This window comes from Neopsephotus bourkii, unplaced genomic scaffold (genome assembly GCF_033783945.1).
Source record: "Neopsephotus bourkii isolate Nb327-2 ecotype Australia unplaced genomic scaffold, CSIRO-AGI_Nbou_v1 NB_1831, whole genome shotgun sequence".
Classification (NCBI taxonomy): domain Eukaryota; kingdom Metazoa; phylum Chordata; class Aves; order Psittaciformes; family Psittacidae; genus Neopsephotus; species Neopsephotus bourkii.
This window is the reverse complement of record NW_026902304.1, coordinates 577,725-604,664: the sequence shown is the minus strand read 5'-3', so window position 1 is coordinate 604,664 and position 26,940 is coordinate 577,725. Positions and strand designations below refer to the sequence as shown.

Here is a 26,940-nt window from a genome sequence, read left to right as displayed (position 1 = left end):
CAAAAAGGCTTTTTCATTCTAGGACACAAAATTAATGGCTAACTACATACTAGCAGCTGGGGAAAAAGTTCATAAATAAGATCTCAAAGGAACTATTTCTCTTTTAGGTTGGCCTGTGTACTGCACACTCACGTATACTTCAGTGAAGGTGCGCCAATTGAAGCACGGCCAAAACAAATTTCAAGCCCAAAATGGAGGAGACATTGTTCATTTAAAAGTACTTCTCACTGAACTGAACTCCATTCAGAAATTACAGACTTTTCCTCACTCTCAACAAAGGGGGGGGGGTAGGGGGTGGGTGTGAAAATTAACCAATAAAACCAACCAAACCTTCCAAAACCCCAACCGACTCTCTTCCTGAAGAGTGATCCTGGCAAAGATTAGGGACGCTATCTGGACTCTATCACACCCTCTGCTATAAGCAGTCTAGACTCTCTTTTTCCATGATGAGGGACCATGCACCATGATGTGGTGCAAGTCAGCCCTCAAAACTGCAGAAACCATCAAAACAGTAAAGTTGACAATTTCTTACACTCTCAGCGGAAGAAAGAGGAATTTGACACATACGAGTAAAAAACTACTTTTACAAGTGCAGGGCAATAGCAGGCCGAATGGAGAAAATAAGACCTGTACAGCTACAGGACTTCCATGTCATTGTTATATTCCATTAAAACCCAAATAATAAGCAGTGTAAACAGAACAGAATCCTGTTACGTGAGAATCCTGATAGAAATCTGTACAGGTATACATAATGTACCTTCTGCTTTCCTTTTTGTCCATTCATTTTGCTATAGAAGGGGTAGAAATGTGCCAGTAGTTAACTCTTAAGCTACACATACTCTGAATTTCCACACTTATGATGCCTACAGTTCAGATAGACCCAGGCCATCCGTTTTTTTTCTTTACCATGTGAAAATGTATTTTAAACAGAGGTAGTGTTCTAAACCTGTGCTGTAGCAGTTACAAGTAAGCAGACTGATCTCTTTTGCTAATTTAGTAACATCATGCTATGGCAAGCAGAGCAGGGGACAAGGCAGCACTTGCTTTTCCTTAAAGCTTTTTGAAAACTAGAAGATGCAACATCGGTTTATAAAATAAAAACAAAACACACATAAGCATCTTCTTTTCACAGCAGGCTTTCTTCTCGCCCTCCCTCCCTGCCACTGTCATCTCTTTTGAGTGGAGCCAACTCTCTGCATACTGATACGTATTTTGTTTCAGAAGCTGTGCTGGGAATTTAAATCTTCCCAGAGGGACGAGATCCAAGAGCAGCTGTGGTCAGTGTTAAAAGACACTGAGCAACAGGGAAGTGACGTGCTTCACATATAATGTACAAAGCTCGGCCCCTCTCCTCAGCAAAACAAGATGTAAACTGTGGGAGAATTACATAAAACCAAAGAAAATTAAAAAAAGTATACTCTAGCTGTTAAAAACAAGAGAGATGACACATATTGTTCTCCTATTACACTCTTCAAAATTACTATCACAGCTGTGCACATCCCAGAAATTACGAGTCCTGAATAACAAACATACAGAATATTGTTCTTTAGAAAATCACTTACAGATTACAAACAGCCCTTTGCACTCCTCATTACTTATCTGTTGTGACTAAGAGTTCATGTAAGCTCTCTTATCTCTTCAGTCTATCTCTGTATGGATTTCCACAAGCCATCTGACGAACCTGTATTAGTCCTTAAAAATTCAAGCAGATTTTTTAAAAGCAAACTGGTGACTAAAGTGTTTCATACGTACTCAGACCTAAGAGAATAATGATTACAACAGCAATTTCCCAGGATTACATTGGTTCAGTGAATGGTGAGCCCACAGGGTATTTCAGGCTCTGATTTCCTCCTACCTTCTATGTCCTCATCCTTTAAGTAGCACAGAGACAGTTCTACTGGAAAAGAAGGCAAATTTAACTCAAAATGGTTGTTCCTGTATAGATTTTTTCTATAATCAGCAGAACTATATTTTTATCCTGAAACAGATGGGTTTTCAAGACAGACCATTCACTCTTACACATCAGCTGAAAGCATTTTCATTTTTCTTTAAGAGCATGTAGAACCAAATAAAATCACGTTTATCACTCAAAGATCTGTCTAGTTAGTTAAACAGTTTGTATTATTTTTAAGGCAAGTTGAGAGACTTGTGATTTGGATTTGCATTCATTCTCCTTGACTAGGTAAATATTTGCTACTAACCCCCATGGAGTAAACAAAGTTTAGTTCAAGCACTAAGTTTCCAGTAACTAGAAATGATGAATTCATTACTTGCCTCTCAGGAATCCTGGATTCCACTGAAATCCATGAAGCCAAAAAAACAGATATGCGTGCTCATGTATGTTACATATGCACACATTAACATACAACACACACTCACATACCAATATAGATACACAAAAAAAGGACTCAGAAATAGTCTTTTCTTATATCCTACATCCCTCTGTAGAATAACCTCTGATCCTGGACAGATTCTTCAGATCAGGATCCTTAGCACAAAGAGCTAAGTTTTCCCTCTCTTCCCTATCACCAGCATTCCTAAATGAGAGGGGGGGAATCCATGCCAACTTGGCTAATGGCATCTTTTGACAAATACAGAGGTTCCCAGTAAAACAACTCTCCCTACTCTTTAATCACAGCGTTGGAAAACAAACTACTACTGTGCAGGATACTTGCTCATGCGTTACAAGAGCAACAAAAGCAAAGCTTGAATTTGCCACAGAGTGGTGCACAGGCACACACATACTCGTCCTATCACTTGAGGCTCCTGAGACATGCTCTTCTCCAGTCACAAAAAAGCAGAAGACAGTAAATGAGTCCACCGTACCCTTTATACCTAATGCTTCCTATAGCATCAGCTCCTGGGGTTTCAACAGCAAGCTTCATAGACTACTCCATTAATGAACAATTGCATTTTAGGATGATGGAGGAAAAAGCACTTAAGAGAACGTAAGAGCTACCAACCCCAAAATCCACCTTGCCCAGCAACCTGGATGCCAAATAAACACCAAGTATCGGTATCTGCCAAACAGCATCTATTTCTGGCTGAGGAACATCTGGAGCCAGACTTGAATGCCTTTGTATTGGGCAGTGGCACAGAGTTTGTTCAAGGTTAACCAGTCACTTTTTAACCCACAAAGACCCACTGCAACTGGGAATTATGGATGTCACACATTTGCAGCTTCACTATCTATTGCATGAAGAGCACTTCTGCTCAGTCTGAACTACAACTTGCTGACTGCATTTGAAGCCCAACAGTGGATGGAGAACAACCATTCCTCGCCTCTCCCAGCCATGAGCACTTTCCACACGATTCATGATCCTAGATATGCCCACAACAGCTCTCCTCAGCTGGCTCTTGTCCAGCCTGGAATCTACACTGTGGATTCCTGCAGAGAAACTCTGCACAGCTTTGGTCACCCTCCTCATTCCCTCTGCCTGGCTTTCCCACAATCCAGAACTCCACCAGTGGCCTCCGCACAGTACAACTAATCCAGTTTATTTCTAAGATGCCTTGTAATTTTTTCCTGTAACTTTTGCCTTATCATTCACCCCTGTGGTAACGGTCTCACCAACATAGCAGCATAATTTCTCTACAAGCAATTAATGTATTTTCTTTTGCATTTCCAGGTGTGAATGCGTTCATTAATCTCCCTCCTCCCTGTCACCGACTTTCAGAAGGAAACTCCAGGAGACTTTAGAAGCAATATCTGCTTTTCCAAGAACCACTTTGACTCTTTCCCAGACTACCACATCCACCCACACATCCAACAGCAGTTTTGGTTTTGTAAAATACTCTCCAACTCTTTTCCTGGCACAGATGCCAGGTTTAATGGACGACAGCTCCTACATGTCCTTTAGACTCAAAACCACCACCACTACAAGGCAGATCACGTAATGTCAGCTACATTTGTCTAGTACCACAGTAGTTTGAAGCAGAAAGGTAACACACCATAGTCTGGCTGAAACATTTCATCCACCAACCTTCCTTAAAATGCCTGGGTGAGCACCTGTCAGCAGCTCTCAACATCCATCCTATGCTGTGAACTCTGTGGCCAGCATGTCCAGCTAGCTGACTCCTAACACTTTTGACTAAAGGAAAATCTGATTATAAAAACAAAACTTAAACCGTATTTCGCTTGTAAAAGAGACTGTAGAGTAAATTAAGCAAAAATTAAGCAAATACTTAGTTCTGTTTGCCCTCTCCTCACCTTTTGTTTGTTTTTTTGTTCTGTTTAACTCGTGAATGTGCTTTTATTCCTTGCGGGACAGAATTGGAATGCAAAAAGATGCCAAAACAGATGGTGAGTTTCACCAACATGTGAACTGGGGGAGAGGTTTTATTCCAGTGTTGCTACTTGTAACTTCTAATATTTCATGTGTTATACAATGAAAGCTATAACGTGCATTCAATGTGCAATAGCAGACAATGACACATAAATAAAATGTTTTGCCACACCAACACAGACCATATGCCCATCAGCTGGAACATTTGAGCAACCTTACTCTGTTGCAGAGAGTGTATTGGTAAACCACAGTCTCGGAGAAAACTGTGAACAGGTATAAACACCTTTGGGCCCTACCTTCTCTTCCTGGTGTAGCTTGTTGGCATTTTCCATCTGAAAGCTGTGCAAGGACTGAATTTTGTCAATCTGCTGCCGCTGCTTCTCTAGCTCCCCTTGGAATTCATTCTTCTTGAGTTCCACAGCACCCCTCTCTGCTGCCGCACGGCGGACTTTGCCTTCCAGATCCATGATCCGACCCTGAGAAAGAGCAAATTAGCCCAAGAAAATAGAAATTACGATCCTCCCATGAAAAATGACTATTCTCAATAGACTCTCCTCCAATACAAAGAATACCAAATTTCACAGAACTAACAATTCTAGTGTCATCAAAGTGTTGTGTTGGCCAGGGACACCTGCCACACACGTAGACACACTCTTCCCAGTTTAAATAAATTAACAGTATAGTATATTTTTCAGAGACTATAAAAATTTCAGTTAAAGATAAAAGAATTTAATCCAAACAATTCTGACATCACTGCACTTTCCAGTGTTGGTCTTAAACTGACTTACAGGGAAAATTCATCTCTCAGATCAGTATGTTTTCCCGGAAGACTGTGGAAAAAGCAGGAGGAAGACAACACTACCTAACTTTCACGAACAAGTGACATATAGCTGTTACACAGAGACACATATGAGAAGGATTCATTTATTATCAAAAGATCACCCTTCTTCTTGATTGGTCAAACAGCAGCAACAAGCAGAGGAGAGCTGGGGTCGTTCAGCCTGGAGTAGACTCCAGGGAGACCTTATTGTGACTTTTCAGTGCTTAAAAGGGGCCTATAAGATGGGAAAAGACTTTTTGCAGGGGCTGTTAAGACAGGACGAGGGGTGATGGGTTTAAACTAAAAGAGGGGAGATTCAGGCTGGGTGTGAGGAAAATATTCTTTACAACAAGGGTTTTAAAACACTAGCACAAGTTGCCCAGAGAGGTGGTGGACACGTCATCCCTGGAGGCATTCAAGGCAAAGGCTGGATACGGTTCTGGGCAGCCGGATCTAGTTGAAGATGTCCCTGCTCATTGTAGGAGGGCTGGACCACATGGCCTTTGAAGGTCTCTTCCAACCCAAACTATTCAATGATTCTAGGAATGGAGAGTTAGATAGCTGAATGCTTTGTGTGAGCATAAGTAACAAGTACCATACATTCAGGCTTTCAAGTTCTGGGTTTCCCTCACCTAAAAATCAGAATTCCTCTCACCGCCCCATCTCCCACTCCTGATAAGCAACTGTAGTATTTATGAGAATTCCTACAACATGCTGAAGCTCCTTGCCCACCACATGCAGGAGAGGCACCCTTCTTCTAGACTATACTTTTAGCCACACAAGTACAGGACAATATGCACAGCAACAGGCAAGTTACCTGCAGATCCACGCTGCGGGAACTTGCAACCCAGTAATTGAAGCCCAAAACAATGATGCACGCCACGAGCGCAGCCACAAGCAGGGGTGGAGACTTCATCCCTCGGCAGCTGTTTCCTAGTCCTACCATTTCAGGAAAAACACAAACCCAAAGAACTGCAACAGTGTGGAAACCTGCAAATTAATATACGCACATTAGATTGCATCCTCCACTACAGCTACTTTATACATGCAATGAAACTTTTACTGCAGTAACAAAACTGCTCTCTGCTGAACGGGCTATACCCAGGCAGGAAGGCACACTGTCTAGATACTTCCATCTGAAAGACCAAGAAAGGCCATCTTGTGCCATCACCTTGTACATAAAGCTTCACATGGACTTGAGAGGGAAGCTTTGAATATTCCTAGCAATATAATGAAAATCTGCAATGAACAGAACAAACCAGTCATGCTTTTATCATATATTACACCCAGACTTGGTCAGGTAACACTGGTCTACAGATAGAGGATAAATTCCTTATTATCTCTTTTAGTCAGAAAATAAGCCTAGTCTCACTGTTTCAGGAGCAATTTGCACTGTGCTTCCAAAACTCAGGCAATTTCAACTTACTCCCTCTGACAATATTATTTTAACTTTTGCTTCCAGGTTTATAAAAAAATAAATTAGATTGAATCAAATTACTTTAAGGATAATCTAAATAATAAATAAATAAATAAATAAATAATTAGCATACACTCCGTGAATACAATGGTAAATTACATTAAATGATGCTGGTTTTGATCCTCAGCTGCTGTCTCTGATCCTAACAAAAACCAAATAACCTTGCTGTAACGAATGAGCAGTATGAAGGGTACTACTGGTTGCTATGACACTTGGGTTGCTTCTGCAAAACAGCCCATCTTAATATAAAAGTGTGAGCAAAGGGCAGTCACAATTCTGTTTGAAATAGGCTGTGTTCATCCTGTGACATGATAAAATCTGCTCTTAATGAGTGTAATAGCAGGTAGCTCAATGAATGCTCAAACTCCACTGGGAACCTTGGGCACAGTTCGTAATAGATTGCTCTCTTGTACACTGAGATCAATGTTTTCTCTTTTTGTACTCCTGCAGACAAAAGCCCACAAAGATGAGCACAGAAGATGAATCAGATAGCAAGCATAGACAGATACGTCAAAAGGCATTAACTAAATCTGAAATGGGTACATTTACTACTAATACCTTATACAGCCTCTCAAGGTACATTCTTTTAAATGAACTGACTTTTTCCCTACAGATGCAATTCAGAGGTTGTCATATACTTAAAAATTAATACATCATAGCAACTTTCAAAGGGTTTCACATGCACATAGACTGTAATCACAGGGGAAGAAAGTGATGCCAGAAGTTAACAGGAACCAGAAATGCTGATTCTACTTACGGCCAGCACTTTAGTCTTTTAACAGCTCACCTGTACCTAAGTCTGCACATGCACCCTCCACAAAATCCCCTTTGCATTCAGTTTAAAATATAACCCATGTTCCTTCCTCAGCAGGGAGTGCACAATACTGTCAGACTGGTGAAAATCTCAAATCTATGCAGTCCTCTGAAAAGTCTGTGAATTTGTTTGTATTTGGGAATGGGGTACATATGGACCCTAAGAGTAAAACATGGATTCCTGAAAATGCTGCCTCTTTGTGTACATGCACACACACATACACAAAAAAAACCCAAACAAACAACGAAACAACACAAACATCAAATCCACAGAAAACCCCAAAGCAAACAAAAACAAGTATGCATGACTGCACAGGTCCAACACTTGAGATTCTTGCCTAAGGAAACCTCAGCTATTTGAGCAAACTGACACATGCTGTAGAGCTCCAGCGGACACCCATGGGGCCATGTGCAGCTGAAGTAAGGTCAATAGAAAAAGCAAAGGCATGAGGAGGGACCATGCACTTTTGTTGTTAAACAAAAAAAATCAAGATGCAGTAGACTAAGACACACAGAGATATGCACAAATTTCCAATACAAATCTAGGAACTGCAGAAATACATACATCTTGCACAGACTATTCTCCTGCTGTGCCATCCTAACAGGAGCGCCTGAGAAGTACAGAGCTGCCTCACTTTACACAGATCCACTGAAAACCAAGAATCACAGATCTCCAGAGTGGCAAAAATGAGAGGTGGAAAATGTGGCAGATCAGCACTGCCACATGAGCTAAGAACAAGATAATTAGTTTACTTTTATTTACTGGAATAAAATACTACATTTCAAATAATGTGTATTGGAACTTGCCATGAAGTCATTTGTATCCTGTTATTCATTGTAAGAATATTAGCTGATACACTTGAAAACGTGGAAAAATACTAAACATAGCACTGCAAGATAGTGAGTCTTTCCAAGTGTTACTTGAATAAAATAATTGGCATTTTCCTCCTAGTGGTCAGAAATAAAGTCATTTATGTTATCAGCAGTAACAACTTGCACTGGAATTTAACTACTGGTAAATGTATGGGACTAGCTATTTAGCTCAATTTTCAGAGCTAAAAGCAAACCATATTGTTCAAAGGAAGAACAATTAGTTCAACATGTAGGTTAAAGCACAAGTGCAAAACCATGTTAAAGGAATGCTGATATACCTACTGAGTACGCAAATCCAGCAGTCTTCAGGAACTCTTCCACTGTTTTCAGCTATTAAAAACAAGCAGGCAAGAAAGCATTGATTTCCCAATGGAATGTCTGACTGCAATATATTGCTCTCTCTGGAAAATCCAGTGTTGTTTGCTCTTAAGTAATTTATGTTCATTGGGAATATATTTTTATACTCAACAGAAGGAAAGGCAAAATACAGGGGAAAGAGATGAAACCTGAAGAAAGATCTTCTATCCAAATAGAGCAGACCCAAAACATTGCCTCAGTTGCAAAATTGATATTCCCTTTCTTATCAGTTTAAAAATTAAAACTTTTTAACTTTGGATCATGGATACACACACATGTACCCTGGAGCAGCCTGGAGAAGAGAAGGCTGCGTGGAGACCTCATAGCAGCCTTCCAGTAACTGAAGGGAGCCTATCAGGATGCTGGGGAGGGACTCTTCATTAGGGCCTGTAGTGACAGGACAAGGGGGAATGGGATTAAATTTAAATACAGGAAGTTCAGGTTAGATTAGGAATCCAGGAAGTTAGGAATTTAGGAAGTTAGAATTTAGGAATCAGAATTTAGGAGGAAGTATTTTACTGTAAGGGTGGTGAGGTGCTGGAATGGGTTGCCCAAGGAAGTTGTGAATGCTCCATCCCTGGCAGTGCTCAAATCCAGGTTGGAGAGAGCCTTGGGTGACATGGCTTAGTGTGAGGTGTCCCTGCTCATGGCAGGGGCGTTGGAACTTTATGATCTTAAGGTCCTTTCCAACCCTAACTGTTCTATGATTCTGTTCTATGATTCTATGTATTTTGGAGGACAGATAAGCAAATCAGCTCAGTTAAACACATTTACATGAAAATTATTTGTACATGCTGTTTTCCAGGAAACATCTGGTTTGGTACAGTTATCTGAGTTGAAAACAAAATACATTTATGATTTTATGGGTAAGAAAATTATTTTACTCAACATGAAGGAATATATCATTCCTGAATGTTTACTACAGATGCAAAAATGAGATGCTGTATCTTGTGCATAATGCTCTACATTTGGTAAAGCATAAGATTCCAGAATTTTGAACAGCAGATTTCATTCTCCTGTTTTGCCAACTTAGCAATGCTTCATCAAGAGGGAGATGTTTTAGCCTCTGAAATATTCAAGCAAATTAACACACAGCACACTTTTATTTCCCATACTAATACATTATCAGTCTCTCTGATCAATTCCTTCTTTTATTGTACTCACCTGAAGTAGGATAGCTAATATTCAGTGATCTTCCACTACAGATAACTAACAACCACGCTGACAAAGTCTGAAGACTGAGACATTCAAGGCAGAGTAAAACAATTTGTGCATTTCAGATTTCCAGAAGGAAAACCAAGATCTGCTCACAAGATCCAGCTCTGTGTATGTGTACACCACCTGCCAGCCAGGAATAAGCAGAACAGATAAAAATCCCAACAAAGCAGCATGTAGACAGAGTGGGAAGCAAAAGGCGTCCCATAACCCCTGCCTGCAATAGCTGCCTACCCACTGTTTCCTTCACCACCTAGCTTGCATAAGCCAGAGCAGCACATGAAGGCCATGTACAGATGGAGCAGCCACTGAAAAGTGAAGGCGCATCTTCCTTGGAGGTCTGCACCTTGGATTATGGACAGAGCCTTAGTAAAACCCCTTTGGAAAGGCAGGACCATAACCTCAGGCAAAAGGGACTGAAAAAACAAGGACCCGAGGGGTACCAGACAGAACTGAGAGGATCCACTACCCCATCCAACCAGAGTGCCAATAGGTAACCACTCTGTCCAGGCTGAGGAAACCTCCTCCAATCCAGGGGCAGACATAGGGCTATTCCCACCTTTTGCAGATTCATGCCAAATTTGTCAACAAGACTCTGGAAGAAATCACCTGTCCCATGACAGAGAGTGTTGGAACTAGATGATCTGTAAGGTGTCCTCCTACCCAAACCATTCTATGTTTCTATGAAAATTCTTATGTCTGACTGTTTGAATAAAAGTATACTAGATTTACCAAGCAAACTAATCAAAACCTCTTTCACTTACAACAGTTAGCTAGTTATACCCAGACATGACTAAATCAGACTAAAAGATACCAGAAATTGGATTTTATTTAACAAAAACACTTAGGCAAAGCTTTTAAAAACGTAATTCTTAGAAAAGCGAATCACACACAGAGGAAATACTTGTGCACCCAGTCTTCAAAACAAGGTGATATTTTGGGTGTGGGTTGAAACAGAGAGGTGACAAAAATAAGCCAAAACCTTTTATTTTCAGTTTTATATACGGTTAACATGCAGTAGTGACCATCCGTGAAAGAGAAATCCAGTTGTTGGGTCTCACTCACAGCTGGATGTTACCCAAAGTATCACCATTCACAGTCCCACAGCAACCTTCAGGCTTTCAAGGGTGCCCTGACTGCTCTAAGAGGTCAGAGACATGGTATAATACACTGCCACAAAACACAGGAGGTTTCTCATCATCCTCTGCAGCAACACTGGGGGTGGGTTTTTTTCGAGTTAGCAAGTCAGAAAAGGTCAAACAAAATGCTCTTCCAATGGAGATTCAAAGTTTGTATCATGAACTCAAGCCTGCTGACCACAGACTTTCTAAATACCATGCACAGGAATCCACAAACTGCAGGCTCAAACAACCAAACAAATTAAAAAAAAAAAAAAAAAACCCAACCAACCACCAAACAAACCAAAAAACACAAAACCAAAACCAAACAAACTGACAAAACCTCCTGGAACACTCTGCTCCAGCCACTTTTCAAACTTCTGTACTTTGAATGACTGGCTCACTTCAAAGCACCACCTCCAGAAAAAAAAAATCGAACACAGATGCCACAGGATGTCATTGAGTCACTATTTGTTCAAATTACCAAGTTACTTTTCACAGGAAGGGGAGAAGCATTTGCAGCACAACACATTGAGCAGCTGCACTCTCACCCTTCTCAGGAATAACCATCATTAGACACTCAGTTCAGAAAAGGTCTTCCTTTTCTAATGCGTTTTCAAATAGAAGTAACAGAGCAGAAGAGTATGAAGATACTGAAGAAGCACTATCTTTTCAGGGGGAGGATGACTGTTATCACTCGTCCTCGAATTATTTTTCAGCTCAGGAAGTATCTCATCTTTCAAATGACTACATTACAAGAAGCTATAACCAACACCCACGATGTCCTGCTCTTTATCTGATTAAAGAGGTATCCCCAAGAGGTGTGTAGCTAAACAGATGCTAGAGATTTAAGGTAGGTATTGATTCTGATGAAGGAAGTTAGGTGACCAAAGTTAACTTGAGAAAATCTTCTAAAATACCCATATCTGAAGTTACTGGACATGCTGTCTAGGTGTACTTGTTGACAATACTATAACCACCTGAAAATACTGGGCATGAAAACGAAATCACACAAGCAGCTCATATACCAGAATGATCCCATCATTTCCTCAAAGCGTTCATTTATTTTAAGGAAGATATTCTGTTGCCAGTATTTTTCTCATAGAACATGAACTATCTTGTTAGGATCACCATTAACAGGCCACCCTCTTGATCTTAAAAACCGCACCAACATTAGGAAATGGAGTACAGTACGTTTAAGTATGTGGCGAGAAAACCACTATGCTCCTGTCCCCCCCCACATCTGTAACACTACATGTATGGTTTCGCTGTAAAACACACAAACCTCCCCCTAGAAAAGTAAAAAATAAAGATTGCAAATAGCTCTTCATGAGGAAAGTTCTGTCAAGACGTAACATGAAGCGCCATCTTAAAGGAGTCAGCACAGGGGCCAGGTTAATTACAAACGTGACCAGTTACATCTGGAAGGTGACAAGGGACTCCAACAAAGCAAAGTGAGGTTAGCCTCCAGGGTGCCTGAAACAAACACAGTGTTTACTGTCTAACCTGCAGCTGAACGAAAATTCCTGAGGAGGTGGGTGAAACACTTCACCAAGCGTAACTGGGAAGGACTCTGGAGGCACGAACTTGTGAACAGCCACCAGCCACCCCAACGGGAGTGAGAACTCCACAGCTCTGCCTGCTGGGGAGGAAAAGCAGGGAGCCGCTTGAGCAAGGCTGGCTCAGAAGAGGTAGAAGAGGGTGAACAGTTTCAGGTCACAGCCCTGGCTGGAAGGCACCTGGAAAGACTATCTGGTCCCACCTTTACCGTTGAGCCTGGAGGAGATTACCTCACGCCCTGCCTTGTTACAGCCCTTTCTGATTTCTAACATCATCGTTTCTACCTCCACTGTGGAAGTCTGTCTACCTCCATTTCTACCTACCAGAACTGTTCAGAGCTAAACACGCTTCTCTCTATGCTAAAGACCCAAAAAGGGAAGACTGACTGAACAAAGAAAGACAGAGTACTACAATAAAGCGCCTTTAGTTCCAGGTATGCCCGCAGGCTAAGCCCAGACGAACCTGACATCCACCTACGGCGAGCAGCGAGCTCCCGCGGGACGGAGCCCGCCCTGGCCGCATCTCGCCTCCCGCCTCGCACACCGCGCGCCGGCGCCTCCGCTCGCCACCCGCCGCTGGTGGAGCCAGCTGAGCCCAGCCCGGCGGGCAGCGACAGCCAAAGGACAGGCGGCAGGCCGCGGCCCGGGGTCCCTCACGCCCCGTCGCCCGTCCCCGCCAGCCGCCTGCCCTAATCCCGGCACAGGCCGCCGTGCGGGGAACGGGACTCCAGGCAGGCCTGGCCGCAGCAGCCCCCAGCCCCGCCCAACAGGCAACAGCGAGGACCGCGGCCGCTCACCTCAACTTCCCGAGCCGCCGCGTCGAGGAGGAAGGCGGCGGCCGGTGGCGCGCCCCCCGCAGTCCTCGGCGCCCGCTGCGAGAGAGCGCGGCGGTCGGAGGCACCGCGGGCAGTGAGGGGAGGGCACGCCTCGGCACAGCAGGGCAGCGCTGGCAGGAAGTGTGGGGCGAAGAGGAAGCCTGCCGGCCTCCTGGGCAGCGGGAGCTCCCGGGCAGCCCTCGCCCAGCCCCGCCCCGGCCCGCCACCTCCCCCTGCCCGAGGCACCCCAGGCCAGGGGCCGCCTCGCGGCTGCCACCAGCGCCCCGTCCCACTGGCGCCTGCCGCCGAGGGGGCACCCGCGCTGTGCCGCGTCGTCGGGGCAGCGTCAGAGCCGTGCGGTGAACTGCCGGGCAGCGGCGGCATGTGCGGTCCTCCCGCCAGCCCGCGATTCCCGTATGGGTAGCTCAGGCAGAGCCCTTGGCCCGCGCCTTAGCTGGGGTCCGAATTCCCAGCCCTCATCACAGGCGTTTGGGTTTCTGGAGAGTGACTTGTGGGGAAAGCTGAGTGTCCGAAATCAGGGACGAGTGAAATAAAGCTCAGGAAGGTTGTTTTAGTACTTACTTTTGACAGCCAAATGGATGCAGTGTGTATTTTCTTTGTTCAAAACGTCAAAGCCAAAAAAAAAAAAAAAAAAAAACACCAAAAAGGAAGGGTGGTAGGAAAGGAACAATAACAGTTGTAGGCTAAGAAAGATGCAGGAGAATTTATTAATCTATGGGAGAAGTTACTGCTTCTAGATCAGTTTCCTTAATGACATGGTATAATGACATGGTAGAACAAACAAAAACCAGAAAATTCTAACTTAACAAAAAGCACGAACTTAACAAAAATGATCTAGCATGCCAGAAGATAGTGTTGAGTGTGAAATGACCCTCTCTTCCAGTCCTTGAAGACCATTCAAAAATTGATCAGTGTAAGACCTGAATTTTAGCTTTTTCATGGGAAAGAACAGGTTTGGTTTGGTTTGGTTTGGTTTGGTTTGGTTTGGTTTGGTTTGGTTTTTTTAATAACATGTACAGTAGCTTTGTCTAGCTCAGAAACAGACATTTTTATTGCAAGTTCAAAGCCACGTGGGATCACATACGCCTGGTTAGACAGTTGTGTGATTTCCCGAGTGAGAACTTTTTTTCCTTCTTTTCCAGTTTTTAAGGAAAAGTGGGTCCTTGTTTAGTAGCCCAGTATATTCAAGGTCTAGAATTACAATTTGACTAAAAACAGGGTTTCAGATGTTTAGGGAACTGAACTGTTTGTTGATATTCATAAAAACACACTGAGACCCAGGAAACAGCTCATTTGTCATAGTAAGACAAAAAAGACATTAAAAATAAACACCAATAAAAATATCCATTAGGAAGAATTGCAAGCAGAAAAAAAAATGAGGACTGTCTGCAGCCTCAGGGACCTCAGCAGTCAGAGACCACTGACTGAATAATTTTGCCCTGCTTGCTTACAGTCATCTAAAAATTCTGGAGACATAGCCCCATGTTTTTCCCTGTTGCATGAGGTTGTCTTGAGGTAAGGCAATCTTCTGGTTCTGTCCAGAGGATTGTGGAAGAGATCATTTAGAAACAGAAATGGCCAACAAATCTCAAAACCTTATTGACTGTAAAGCCTAACTCAAATAGAGAGAGTGTCTGCAGTATGGATCCTATGAGAAGAAATTCACTTAACTGAGTTGAAAAAACTACATCACTTTGCAGTTTGCCAAGAGCAATTAGAATACTGTTTAAACACATTCAGGGTGACAGAATCAGTTCAAGATGTTTATGAGCAGTCATCGCGTAACAGTGTTTCGGAAAATATCAGCTGAGAAAGGCTCAGATGCTGCAATGGTTTTTGCATAAAAACCCGAACTGCTCTATTTAATTTTTACAGCCATCATTTATTTCCCTACTAATTAATACTTCAAACTACAACTATGTTATCTTGCACAAAAATTAGTAGAATGTGCAAATTATTGACAATGTCTCTTCAGTTCAAAAATTTATCACCATATATTTTAACAGAGAACTAACAAAAATGAAAGTTTTTTCTTTAAATGTAAATGTGGTAAAGCAAAGAAGTCTTGAAAGAAAATCCCTCATTTTGGTTTATGGATGGCATATAGTAGCCAGGCCACTCAGCATGGTTTCCTGTTTGCTATATATTCGCAATTCTACAATGGTCTTTCAAAACTACATTCTAACACTGCTTTGAAGCCAATAGGAATCACCTCTCTATACATTACACAGCAGAAAAGTTGAGGGTCAGCAAGATCTCTTGGGACCAGTGCTAGAATCAATACACTTGATGAGAGATTCCTTAGAGGGACTTCACAGGACAGGGTGACCCTCGATCCAGGACAGAGCTGGCCTTAAGAAGGAAGACAGCTTTGTACTTGAAAGCACTTCATATTAGGACTTGCCACTGCCAAAATACTGTGCCTGAATAGCACAGTCTGTAAGTAAAGCAATTTGCAGAAGCCTGCTGGAGGTTGATTGCCTGAGTAATTGGAAACTGTTCCAGAGGTAGATTTGAAAATCAAAACTACTGTTTAAAATGAAGTAAGAAAATCAAATGTGCTTTGCGAAGGAAGGATTAAAAGCACCCAAACCTGTATAATACTGATTATTTATCATTAGATTAACTGGAAACACAGCAGTAGATGTGTGATTATTGACATATGCATATATTGGCAGAGCACTGAAATCAGGGTACATTCATGTGCCGGAATTGTAAGTCAGCAAATTAATGAATGGTGAAAGAACAAATATAGTTTTATCTGCGTCAGAAATATTAAAACTGATGGTGGTGCATATTTTTTTTAAATTGAGTGTTACTCCATGAAAGGTAACACTGTTAAGCATGACTTTATTATACAAGTTTTGTCGTGTTTCTAGGACTCTACAAAGAAACTATGGTAGGTTTTGATAGACATTAAAATGTTCCTAAAGAGAAAATAGCCAAACTACAAAGTACTTTGCAGTCGATGCTATGGATATAGTATGTCTGGTTTTTCTTGAACTCCCGGACAAATAAACCAGGAGAGTTAATCTATGTGAAAGAGTGTTCTGAAGTGTGGGAGCACTGTGTTTCCAAGGGGTGATGTGACATGCAACTGTTTGACGGATACGATCTACAATTTTTGGGTATTCTGAGCCCAGTGTTATGTGTCTGTGCTTTATGTGGTGTTTCTAATACCTCCAAGAATCATAGAATCATAGGATAGTTAAAGTTGGAAAGGACCTTAAAATCATCTAATTCCAGCCTCCCTGCTATAGGCAGGGACACCACATGCTAGACACGTTGCCCCACTCTGTGTCCAACCTGGCCTTGAACACTGCCAGGCATGGAGCAGTCACAACTTCTTTGGGCAACCCATTCCAGTGTGTCACCACCCTCACAGTAAAGAATTTCCTCCTTATATCCAATCTAAACTTCCCCTGTTTAAGTTTGAACCCATTACCCCTTGTCCTATTACTATAGTCCCTAATGAAGAGTCCCTCCCCAGCATCCTTATAGGCCCCCTTGACATACTGGAAGGCTGCTATGAGATCTCCACGCAGCTTTCTCTTCTCCAGGCTAAACAGCCCCAACACTCTCAGCCTGTCTTCATACAGGATATGCTTCAGTCCCCTGATCATCCTCGTGGCCCTCTCTGGATTTGTTCCAACAGTTCCATGTCCTTTTTATGTTGAGGGCACCAGCAGAGTAGAAAGGCAGGAATAAACAAACCTCCTGGGGGGGAGAGGCTGCACGTGTGTTCCTGTGCATGCACAGCATGCCTGTACATGGTCAAGTACGCAGGTTAACACGAACACATGGAGCACATGAGCATGAACAACATCAGTAGCGTCACCCTGCTCTGAGGAGGGGTCTGTAGTGCAAACCGTGCTCATGTACTTACGTACTGGCTGGCACCAGTCCCTGCAGCATCCAGGCATCATACTCAGACCTGATCTGACTCCAGTTGCTGCCCTCGCGCCTTCATACATTGGCACACACACTAAACAGGGAAGAATTAAAAAGGCATTTAATAGAAAGTGGGACAGCCTGTCCTGATCAGGTGCAGGGCAAGGCCAGCCAAGCACACCGACCAGCAATGTGCTGACGTGCAATTAATGTTTATCGCCTTCTCTCTCTTTTTGCGTGTTTGTTCCTGTCAGAGATCCATGACTTCCCCTGCTTATGGTCCCATAATACGTCTTGTGTGATCCTGACGTGTTCTGCCCTTGCATCTGTTATGTGTCCCCTACACTGGGCAGGACATGCCTTGGTCCTGTTGACTCATCTCAGTGGGTTTCACACTGGCACAGGGGCTGAGGCTGACTGGAGTCAGCCCTGGGCCTATGGGATGGTCTGGACAGGATGCCTGAGTCCATATCTTAGGCTCCCCACTGCCCTTATGCCTCTGTGCTCTTTTAGGCTCTTGGAAATGGGCCTTGGTTGGGCTGATGGTTGCTGTGATGGGCCTGAGAGCAGCTGGGGGGGGGGTATTGACTGATCTCCTTTTTTATTGACTGATCTCCTTTGTGTGTGCACAGGTGAGCTGTTTATCACAGAAAGTAACTCTAGAGGGAAAACATGTCAAAGAGTCTGAATTTAAAGTGCTGGTTTTGCAATTTGAACGGCGTCACATTGGTAGGATGAATTGGAGAAACTAGTGCTGTTCTTGTGCTTCAGAAGTTGTTGTATGCATGGGTAGAGCATTCCAGTCTCCAGAAATCCCTTTTACAAGCCTTCACAGATAATAAATTCAAAAGGGTGAGGATTTGTCACAGATGTTAAATGAAGTTTATTTTCATGTGCATTGTGAGATGAAAAGGCATTTGTGAGAGGTTGCGCTATCTCCAACTTCAGGTTGTCTGCACGCGGCAGCTTTCTCAAGCTTGCAGGCTGAGGTGCAGGTATTCTGATGTTCTTTTATTTCCTAGAAATAGTGAACGTGTGCTTAAGTCCAGCCTATGTTGTTTTATTGTCTCTGACATTCATTGACATAGGAAGGACTACTTATTCTGGTGACTCCTTTATGTATTAGCATTACCAAAGTAAGACTTCAGAGTAATGTCTAGTCAAAAAGAGGTGGTAATAAAGGTAATTAATTTGCCAGTTCATAGCATGCCTGTCTGCCAGTCTTCTTCCTTGCTGGATGTGAACTACAGAACGGATTGTTGGCTTTTAAAAAGCAGGGTGGAGAAGGACGAAAGTGCAGTAAGAATGACTTGCTGTTGTAGAGGGCACACGGTCTGAGAATTCCTCTGGATTAGGCAGTGGTTTATTTGCAACATGAGAAATGGAATATGCCCATCTGAACCAACTGCTGCTACAGCAGAGGTACTAACACTGCCAGAACCAGGCTCAGAAGATACTCATCTCCGTTCTGTTAGTGAAGGGGAGGTGAAATTTGCAGTATGTTGACCATACTGTTGCACAAGGGATGCCAAGAAAGGTTTTGCATGTAGAAGGATCTATTTGCAGAGTCTGTAACTGATGGTATACATAGAACTCAAAGTCATCTCAGAGGGGACAAAAATGAGAGAGAGGAAAAGAAGTTTAAAAAACACAACAAACTCCTCTGCCACTGTTAGCGAAACAGCCCGGTCTCCAGCCAAGCCTCATCCTTGGGCATGCTCTCCAGAGCAGTGGGTGCTGACAGCAATGGTTTTTCACCACATTTTGTCCCAGCGTGATACACTTTTCATCCCCACTCAAACACACTATTGCTTGTTATTGTTCACAGTGGGATCAAAAGCATACTTGGGGTCCTGTGAGGACTGGTTTCTAAGCCTTCTGCATGTCTGTTACGGTGTAATGCTTACCTGCTTTGTTATTCACTGGGTTTTGTTCTTCTGCTAATATAAACCGAAAGTTACAAACGGGCTATGAAGAGAGTGGGGGAGAAGGGGTTATATTTTTCCTAATGGCAGCCATTTACCCTGAAAAACCCAGCTTGACCTGGGGCTTGCCCAGGCACAAAGGGGAAAGCAGTGCCCTGGCAGATTCAGGGAAAACCCTTCTGCAACAGCCTACCTAGAGGTTATGGAGCTGTGAGGGAAAGGCAGACTGCAGAACTGCAAACAGAAGACCTCTGGTGTCACACAGGTTACGGCACTAATGGCATTGTGTAACTATTGAAAGCATGTAAAAGATCACAATACTTGCATCTTTAGGACATGCTTTTGGAACTACTGGTGAACTCCGTTTCTGTAACGTATGATCCGTTAAGTCTTCCAGAACTGCGTTTCAGTGAAATACGGAGAAAGGGTGCTCTCTTTGCTAGCAGTGGCTTACATCGATGTTTTATTTCAGCCACTACCTGGTTGTTTCCCCTTCCTAGCTGAACTCCAGATACTCATTTCTGTTGCCTAGAAATGCTTCAAGGATGAAAATTGATCCTGACTTACTGAAATCGACAGGTTAGTGTAAGACAAGAAAATTCATGTAGCTTGTTGAGCCGGTCTAACAAAAGCAGTTTAAATAAATTTTTCAGTAGAACTTTGCCATCTTCACAACATGTTTGTCCCTAGGACTTAGCTGGTCATTCAGTCTCTTACTTCTGACTTCTCAAATACAAGCACAGATAATAGGACTAAAAAAGTAATAAAATGATGATAGAAAAGATCATTTTAGAAAAGAGTATTTTGGCATTTTAGAAAAGTGTGGGTGAAAGTTGACAACTGCTCGGCTTTTTGTTTTCTCCAGGTCACAATGCATCAACCAGATGAAAGAATTAAAGGAACAGTGTGAAGAAAGGATAGATGAGCTTACAAAAAAGGTTACTGATGCTCCACAAATCAAAGAAAACAAAGACTTATCAGAAGATTTGAAAAAAAATAGCCCGGTATGGTTGGGTAATTTCTTAAAAATATTTTTGTTTGTCATTCCTGGGCAGTTTTCCACTATCTCCAACTAACCTTAGCCCTTCTCAGTAAGTTCTGCACTGCTTTCCTTCACATTTGTTGGGTATTTGTGATCAACGAGAAACTGAGTGATTGCAAGGACAGAACAGGCAAAAGGTTCTGCAGGAGACTTCAAATCTGTACCTCTGAGAGGGGCAGAACTTGAGAGGTGATGTTAGCAGTGGTGTGGAGCCTCTTAAAGAATATTTACGCTGCTGAGCTTTGGCTCACAGCTCCCTTTGACTTTGTAAAGGACTTAGTTGCTCTGTATGTTGGAGATGTGTGTTAAAGATGAGGATTAATTTTTAACACTTAAGAGCAGCAATGAGCTGTGAGTAAGGTACTGTAGTCCAAAGGTCTTTGAGGTGCATTGGCTATAAATTTTCACAGGAATCGTAACGTCAGCCTTTTACTGTGGGGACAAGGAGAAGATCAAATGTTTCAGGTATTTGCTTTGGGATATTCTGAGTCAGAGAACCATGTGACCCGAGAAGGCTCGTTAGGGTAGGGCAGGCTTGCCACACAGAGTGACTGCATGCCAGCTGACTCTTTCTTCCTGGAGCAGAGAGGTCAGGGGAAATCCTGAGAAAAGGAAATGTCAGATCATGCTGTTGCCTTGGCATGTGAATTACTGATGCTTCTTCAGTGAAGGATAGGACTGGATTGGGTATAGAATCATAGAATAGTTAGGGTTGGAAAGGACCTTAAGATCACCCAGTTCCAACCCCTCTGCCATGGGCAGGGACACCTTCTAGTAGGTGAGGTTCCTCAAAACTCCTTTGAGCCTTCTCTTCTCCAGGCTGAACAGCCCCAACTTTTGCAGCCTGTTTTCGTATGGGAGGTGCTCCAGTCCGCTTACATCCTGGTGGCTCTCCTCTGGACTTGTTCCAAGAGTTCCATGTCCTTCTTATGTTGAGGGCACCAGCAGAGTAGAAAGGCAGGAATGAACAAAGCTGATGCTAAACCTTCCCCCCTTCCCAGCCCCCATTTCCTCTTTCTCTTTTCTATTGTAAACATTATTTTCTGATTCTGAATTTTGCTTTTCTCTTTAACGGAAGTACCAGGATGTTAGTTACTTACGTTTCTAACATCTGGGGAAAGAGCTAGAATGTTTTTATATGCCATGTTGTGACTATTAAGAAGAGATAGGTCAGGCCTTGCTAAATAAGACCTGCTTGAGTATTTCAGGTCCTTCTGAAAGTTTATTAGTTAATTAAGATGCATTGTCTCAGCTGCTTGGGTGTAGAGTACAGCTCTAAGACAGAAAGTGCTTTCTTTTTCTTGATTCCGTTCGATCTTGTATGTTGCCTGAATTCCCGAGTGCCTGTAAAATGGATTGTAACTGTAATTGTAAGATCAGTTGATCATGCAAGCAGGTGATCTGTTCTTTGATCTGCACTGTTTAAACACGTTTGAGAGATGTGGATACAGCCTTTACTTCAAATTCCAAATTTTTCTGCCTTTTTTCTTGAGGGAAAGTGAATTACAGTCAGAAGAGAAAAATAAATATCTTGCTACTCTTTGCAAAACCAGCAGTTTCATGATCTTGATCCTGAAGAGTTCACTCACAAATTTGTCAGGTTTTTTTTTTTCCCTTCTCTATGGCTGTTTGCACATACATACAAATGCACAGGTAATGCATAACTGCTGTAACCAAATTTTCCCATGTACACTAAAGCATTCCTATCTGAACACATATATTCCCTAAGATTGTTAAATATGAGCTCCACAAATATTCAAACTAGTCAAGAAAGGCATTAGCCATGTCTTGGTAGGAGTAAGGTCAACTGCTTTAGTATACTATAACTCCTAAAGATCCTAAGCACTGGAGGTCTAACTCCCCAGAACATCCAGTGAAGTTAAAGGTTTGACACATTCTCTTTTTAACACATACCATGAACCTAACTTGCCAAACATCTCTCTCTACTCTTGACAATCAGTGCAATGTCATACATTGTAGAGTTTGAAGATCCTACCTATGAAGGTGTGATCTAACCAGAAGCAATGAAATTTTGTAGTCTTAGCATCCAAAACATTTATAGAATTACTAAAATGAATTAGCATGAAAGCACAACACGGTCTCATTTTGTGTTTTAAATTTCATCAAGTCAGGGTTATACACCGAAACCAGAAAGGCCTGAGTGCTGAAGCTAGCTGCTGGGAGATGAATTATCTCCCCTACCTCATCTCACACTTTCAAGGGAGAGCTTCTTAAAGCCCCATTTTGTGCTTCAGAGGTGAGAAGTATATTACAGGATATGAAAGACTGTATTCACAACACATTTCTCAATAATGGACAAAAAGTAATATGAACTGTATCTTTTCTTCTGCATGATATGTGTGCATGTGTATATTTGTAAGTGCATACTGACTTAAATGTACATTCAGGATCTTATATTTTACCAAACAAGCTTATGGGCTGTCCAGTTGCCATTCTGTGGCCTGCATTTTAACAGATGTGCAACTTAATGATGTCATTTGGCATTTAAACTATATATCCCATGAGTCTTAAAATGGGTACAGGCTGAAACACTGAATAAAACCTAATCCTTTCACAAACCAATGAATCTACATAAACTTTGAAATTCACTTATGAAGTGAGAATTTTCTAGTACATATACTGCAAAAAATGGACATTACTACTTAGGTCAAGCAGCATGCCTAATGTTATGCATGTTTTAATTCTTTTAACTCTTTAACTGAATTTATGCACGGTGCTTTGTGCTGAGCTGAAGGCAGCTGCTATTTGGAAATGGGAGTAATAATGCGCTTATATAGGAATTAGTATTAGGTGGTATTTTCTACTTCCATTTTAAAAGAAATCATTCTGAGAGGATTCCAACTCATCTGTGCATTTGCAGAGATAGAAACCTTTTATTTAGGTAATCACGTTGTCATGTTAAATCAAAATAAGTCATTCGCAAACAAGCAACAAATAGGAAGCAGGGAAGAGTTCATTTGTCTATACAATGGCTCTCAGCTGAAATCTGCAGCTTGCATTACCAAAGCACAGTCATGTTATCACAGCTCAATGATAAGGGGTTTTCTTTGCCTTTCCCAGCTTTTGTATGCTCTCTCTGAGTAAGCGCGGATGCTTGCCCTGAGATAGCTACCCTAAATGGTAGCATCATTCCGGCTTTTTCAGGTCTGCAGTCATTGTCTCAGAGTATCATCTCTTGCTTTACTGCACAGCCTCATTTAGAGAAAATGCCCAATATGCTCTGATGTGAGAACATACAGCTTCATGGGAAACCCACGCTGACTGTAAGAATTACAGTTAGGGACACTGTTCTTGCTAGAAAAAATCAACATCTACCTATTATCTGCAAAGGTAGTAAAATGTCGCCTTAGCCAAAGAGGCGTTGAAGAGCTAGCTGGCTATCTCTGCCCAGGATCCTTACCAGATTAACTGTCAGGTTCACTGTGTGACTTTCCTCCTTTCACCTTACTTCTGTGTCTTTGATAAGTTGACAGATCCCTAGTCCTGCTCTGGGAAATAGATTTTTCATTCACAGGATATGAAGGTGACTTCAGAAGGTTCATTGATTTATGTTACTCTTCGGTACTGGTTGCTGCCATTTTCTCAGGAAAAGTGGTATCTGCCAGCAATGGCTGTATTCATTCTCGATGGCTCACCATGGATACCTGTGTAGCCAGAATTAACTCATTCTTTTCTCTTCCAAAAAAATATGTAATAGACTAAATCCTTTATTTTCAGCCTTTTTAAGCTTCAGTATGTGTAAACCAGTAAGAGGAATACAACACATTTTTTCCCATAGATGTTACACCAATGGACAGATTCCTACGATACCAATTGCATATGCAATAAAGGATGCCAGCTTTTCAAGCATTTGCTGCAACCTTGTGCATAGGTATAAAGTCACACACAGGTCACAGGCTGAACCTGTTTTTCCTAGAACATGGGCTGCCACTTGCAAAACTTAGGTCTATTTCACTGAAATTCAGAAAGTGCAGGTTCTAGCCTGACCTGTGCACAGTTGAAGTCAAAGTCAATTTTCTCTATTCCTCAACAAATCAGAACAATAATGATTTTTCCACCTAATGAGGGCACTGAGAGGCATAATCTATGAGGGTCAGCACATGGTTAGTCCAATAGAGATACATAAAAGATGTGAAGATTACAAAAGCTCTCTCCAGATCTTGAATGTCCACCCAGGAAACAATGATCTTAATTGGTATTTTCTAGAAAAACTGTCAGTGACAGAAAGCTGCAGTTCTGCAGGGAAGGGCAGTGGTAACTAACATGATAACTAAGTACAGTTTTAACTAACTTGCCTTACTTCAGCTTTTAGGAAGCTAGAACATACAGGGATCATTTTATCACTTCCTTCTGTGTACTGTGACAGGGATTGCAGTAAGTAGTGGAATACAGTAATATCTGTGTAATTATCTGTCAGCCACAAGACTGAATTGTGATGGTGAATCTTGGTGCTGGGGGCTGGTGTCTATAAAGCACAGACTGATTTTTTCCTCTCTACATGAATTCTTTTTACCTTGTACACAATACATGCACTACATCAGCAGGTACAGTGCAAAAAGAGAAACAAGGACAGAGCTTATGTGAGAGCTGCTAGAAGTACTTTGGAAATGCAGATGGGAAACTGAGGATTATCCAGCAAAGCAGGCAATCTACAAATGCACGAGTAGTAGCAAGACAAAAGAAAAAGTGTTTTCTGTTGAATTTACAGAGGTTCAAAGCACAGGTTTCAGAAAGCAGTATTCGTTTATGGAAGGTAATGCTGTGTTTTCTGGGACAAGTATCTGTGTATAAACCTGATTTGCCATCTCATGAGTCACAACAAGTGAGCTAATGGAGAATGACAGACTTATCAGTGCTTTAGCACCGAGACAAAGCAAAGCACTGCCACTAGGATTGTCCGCACTTGAGCTGAGACTTCTGCCAACCTTAACTCAACTGCTGCATGAGTCAAATCTTCTTTGCTATCAGCAGTTCAAAGATGGTGTGTGCAGGATGCCGCTGAAGTTGAGCAAATGGTGTTTCTACACACACAACACAGCAGCAGGAATAAGAATGTGTCATATAAAGAGCATTTCCTGCTTTTGCACTGTAAAAAAATGGGTACCGTAGCAGTCTGAAGGTTCAGGTTAGACACAGCCCTGACAGTCTGTTGCTTCTGCAAATCTGCAAGAATTGATACTGCACTACAGGCACATTAAAAAAAAAATCATTAATTTGAAGAGACAGACATAATTAGCAAACAAAATGCAGTGTGTGGAGAGAGCCACGAGATGGTAGCAACCCCATAGGATGGGTGTCTGTTGAATTTTCTCAATTACGCTGTGTCAGAATGTGTTTATAAATGTGAGCTGGACAGGCTAATCTGTAAAAATACTGCATAAATTGTGAACAACAACTCAAGCTATATCAAAGGACACCAATGAGACATATCCTCCACAGTTGTTTTGTTCCAGTTGGCAGAACACATCCTTTATGTTCCTTCTGACAGACAGATGAGACCAAATTAGGATGTTCACAAAAATCAGCAATATGGTGGACAGTAGTCTTCAGTCAACCAGTTCTCACACTGTCAAATTTGATTCTCAATCTAAAGTCAAGAAGTCTCTGGTGCTTACTAAACTTTTTTTCCTAATAGTTTCTGCATAAAGGCTGTAAAAATGATAGTGTGCAATGGAAGAACCTTTTTCAAGATACTCATCCACTTCTCCATGATAATATCTGCTCACCAAAGCTATAGTGAGACCCTGGCCTTTAGACTGTTCGAGGCAAATATAAAAGTCCACATAGAAAAGTAAGTACAGAACTCTGTATATCGCACCTCTCCTCTTCACTGGTGGCTACAGAGAAGAGGCATTGCTTAGTATTATGTTCCATCTTTTCCCTAAAATACTGAAATATTTTGTGGGGACTACTGAGACAGACAGAAGCAGTGGTGGAAAGTACAATAATGCTGGCAACGCTAATCTTATCATTGAGTTTGTATAGGAAACAGCCTATACAAACTGCTCCCTATTTGAGAACAGCAGTGATGAGCTTATTATGCATGGCATAGAGATGCGAACCTGCTGCTGTTACCTTGGAAAAGGAAGCTGTGCAACAGTTGGGGGTCTGTTAGCTTTTGCTGGCTTGTGGCACGCTAAGGGTAACTCCTAAGGTCAGTTCAGCACTCCTTTGCAAAACCTTGGTTCCAACAATAAACTGCACATAAGCACCTTTCATGAGCTATCTTGCCCTGCAGGGCAGAAAAGCACAGCTGCCCCCAAAAATAGTCCAGGACCTCATTAGATCTGCATGTCATCTAGTGCACCACCCTGAATGCCCCTTTGTGGCCACCACTTTTATAAGTGCAGTCAAAGCTGGCCCTGACCCAATATCTATGGGCCTTCACAGCTTTGAAGGCTCTAAAAATAATGCACTCGAAATAATATACTCAAAGCAAGAATGTGACAGCCCACTGAAGCACAGCTCACCCCAGACTGTCTCTCTTGGTGCCTGAGGAGCAGTAAGCAGGGAGTAATGGTATTGATCATTTTTCTTCCCTCAGTGTATGGACATGATTTTTAAGAGCCTGGGATCAGCTGCAAATACAACCAATTACAGACTTGAGAACCAGTTCCCAAGCTGCTGCTGCCAGCAGAGTTTTTCCTGCCCCAGAGTGCTCCAGGGCATTTTGCAATGCGAAATGAAAACACATCCTACTATTTTTG

General features: G+C 42.2%; 1 protein-coding gene across 1 annotated transcript in view; it reads right to left on the bottom strand.

Moving 5' to 3' along the window:
- Positions 1 to 13,440, bottom strand: part of GOLM1 (golgi membrane protein 1) — a 34,624-nt gene extending 21,184 nt beyond the window's left edge. Inside the window, exons 1-3 of the mRNA XM_061343916.1 lie at positions 13,316 to 13,440; positions 5,924 to 6,096; positions 4,583 to 4,762 (exon numbers count right to left, since the gene is read on the bottom strand). Of these exons, the coding sequence (XP_061199900.1) occupies positions 4,583 to 4,762; positions 5,924 to 6,052 (309 nt within the window). The 5' untranslated portion in view covers positions 6,053 to 6,096; positions 13,316 to 13,440. The remainder of the gene's footprint in view (positions 1 to 4,582; positions 4,763 to 5,923; positions 6,097 to 13,315) is intronic.
- Positions 13,441 to 26,940: the final 13,500 nt, after the last annotated feature.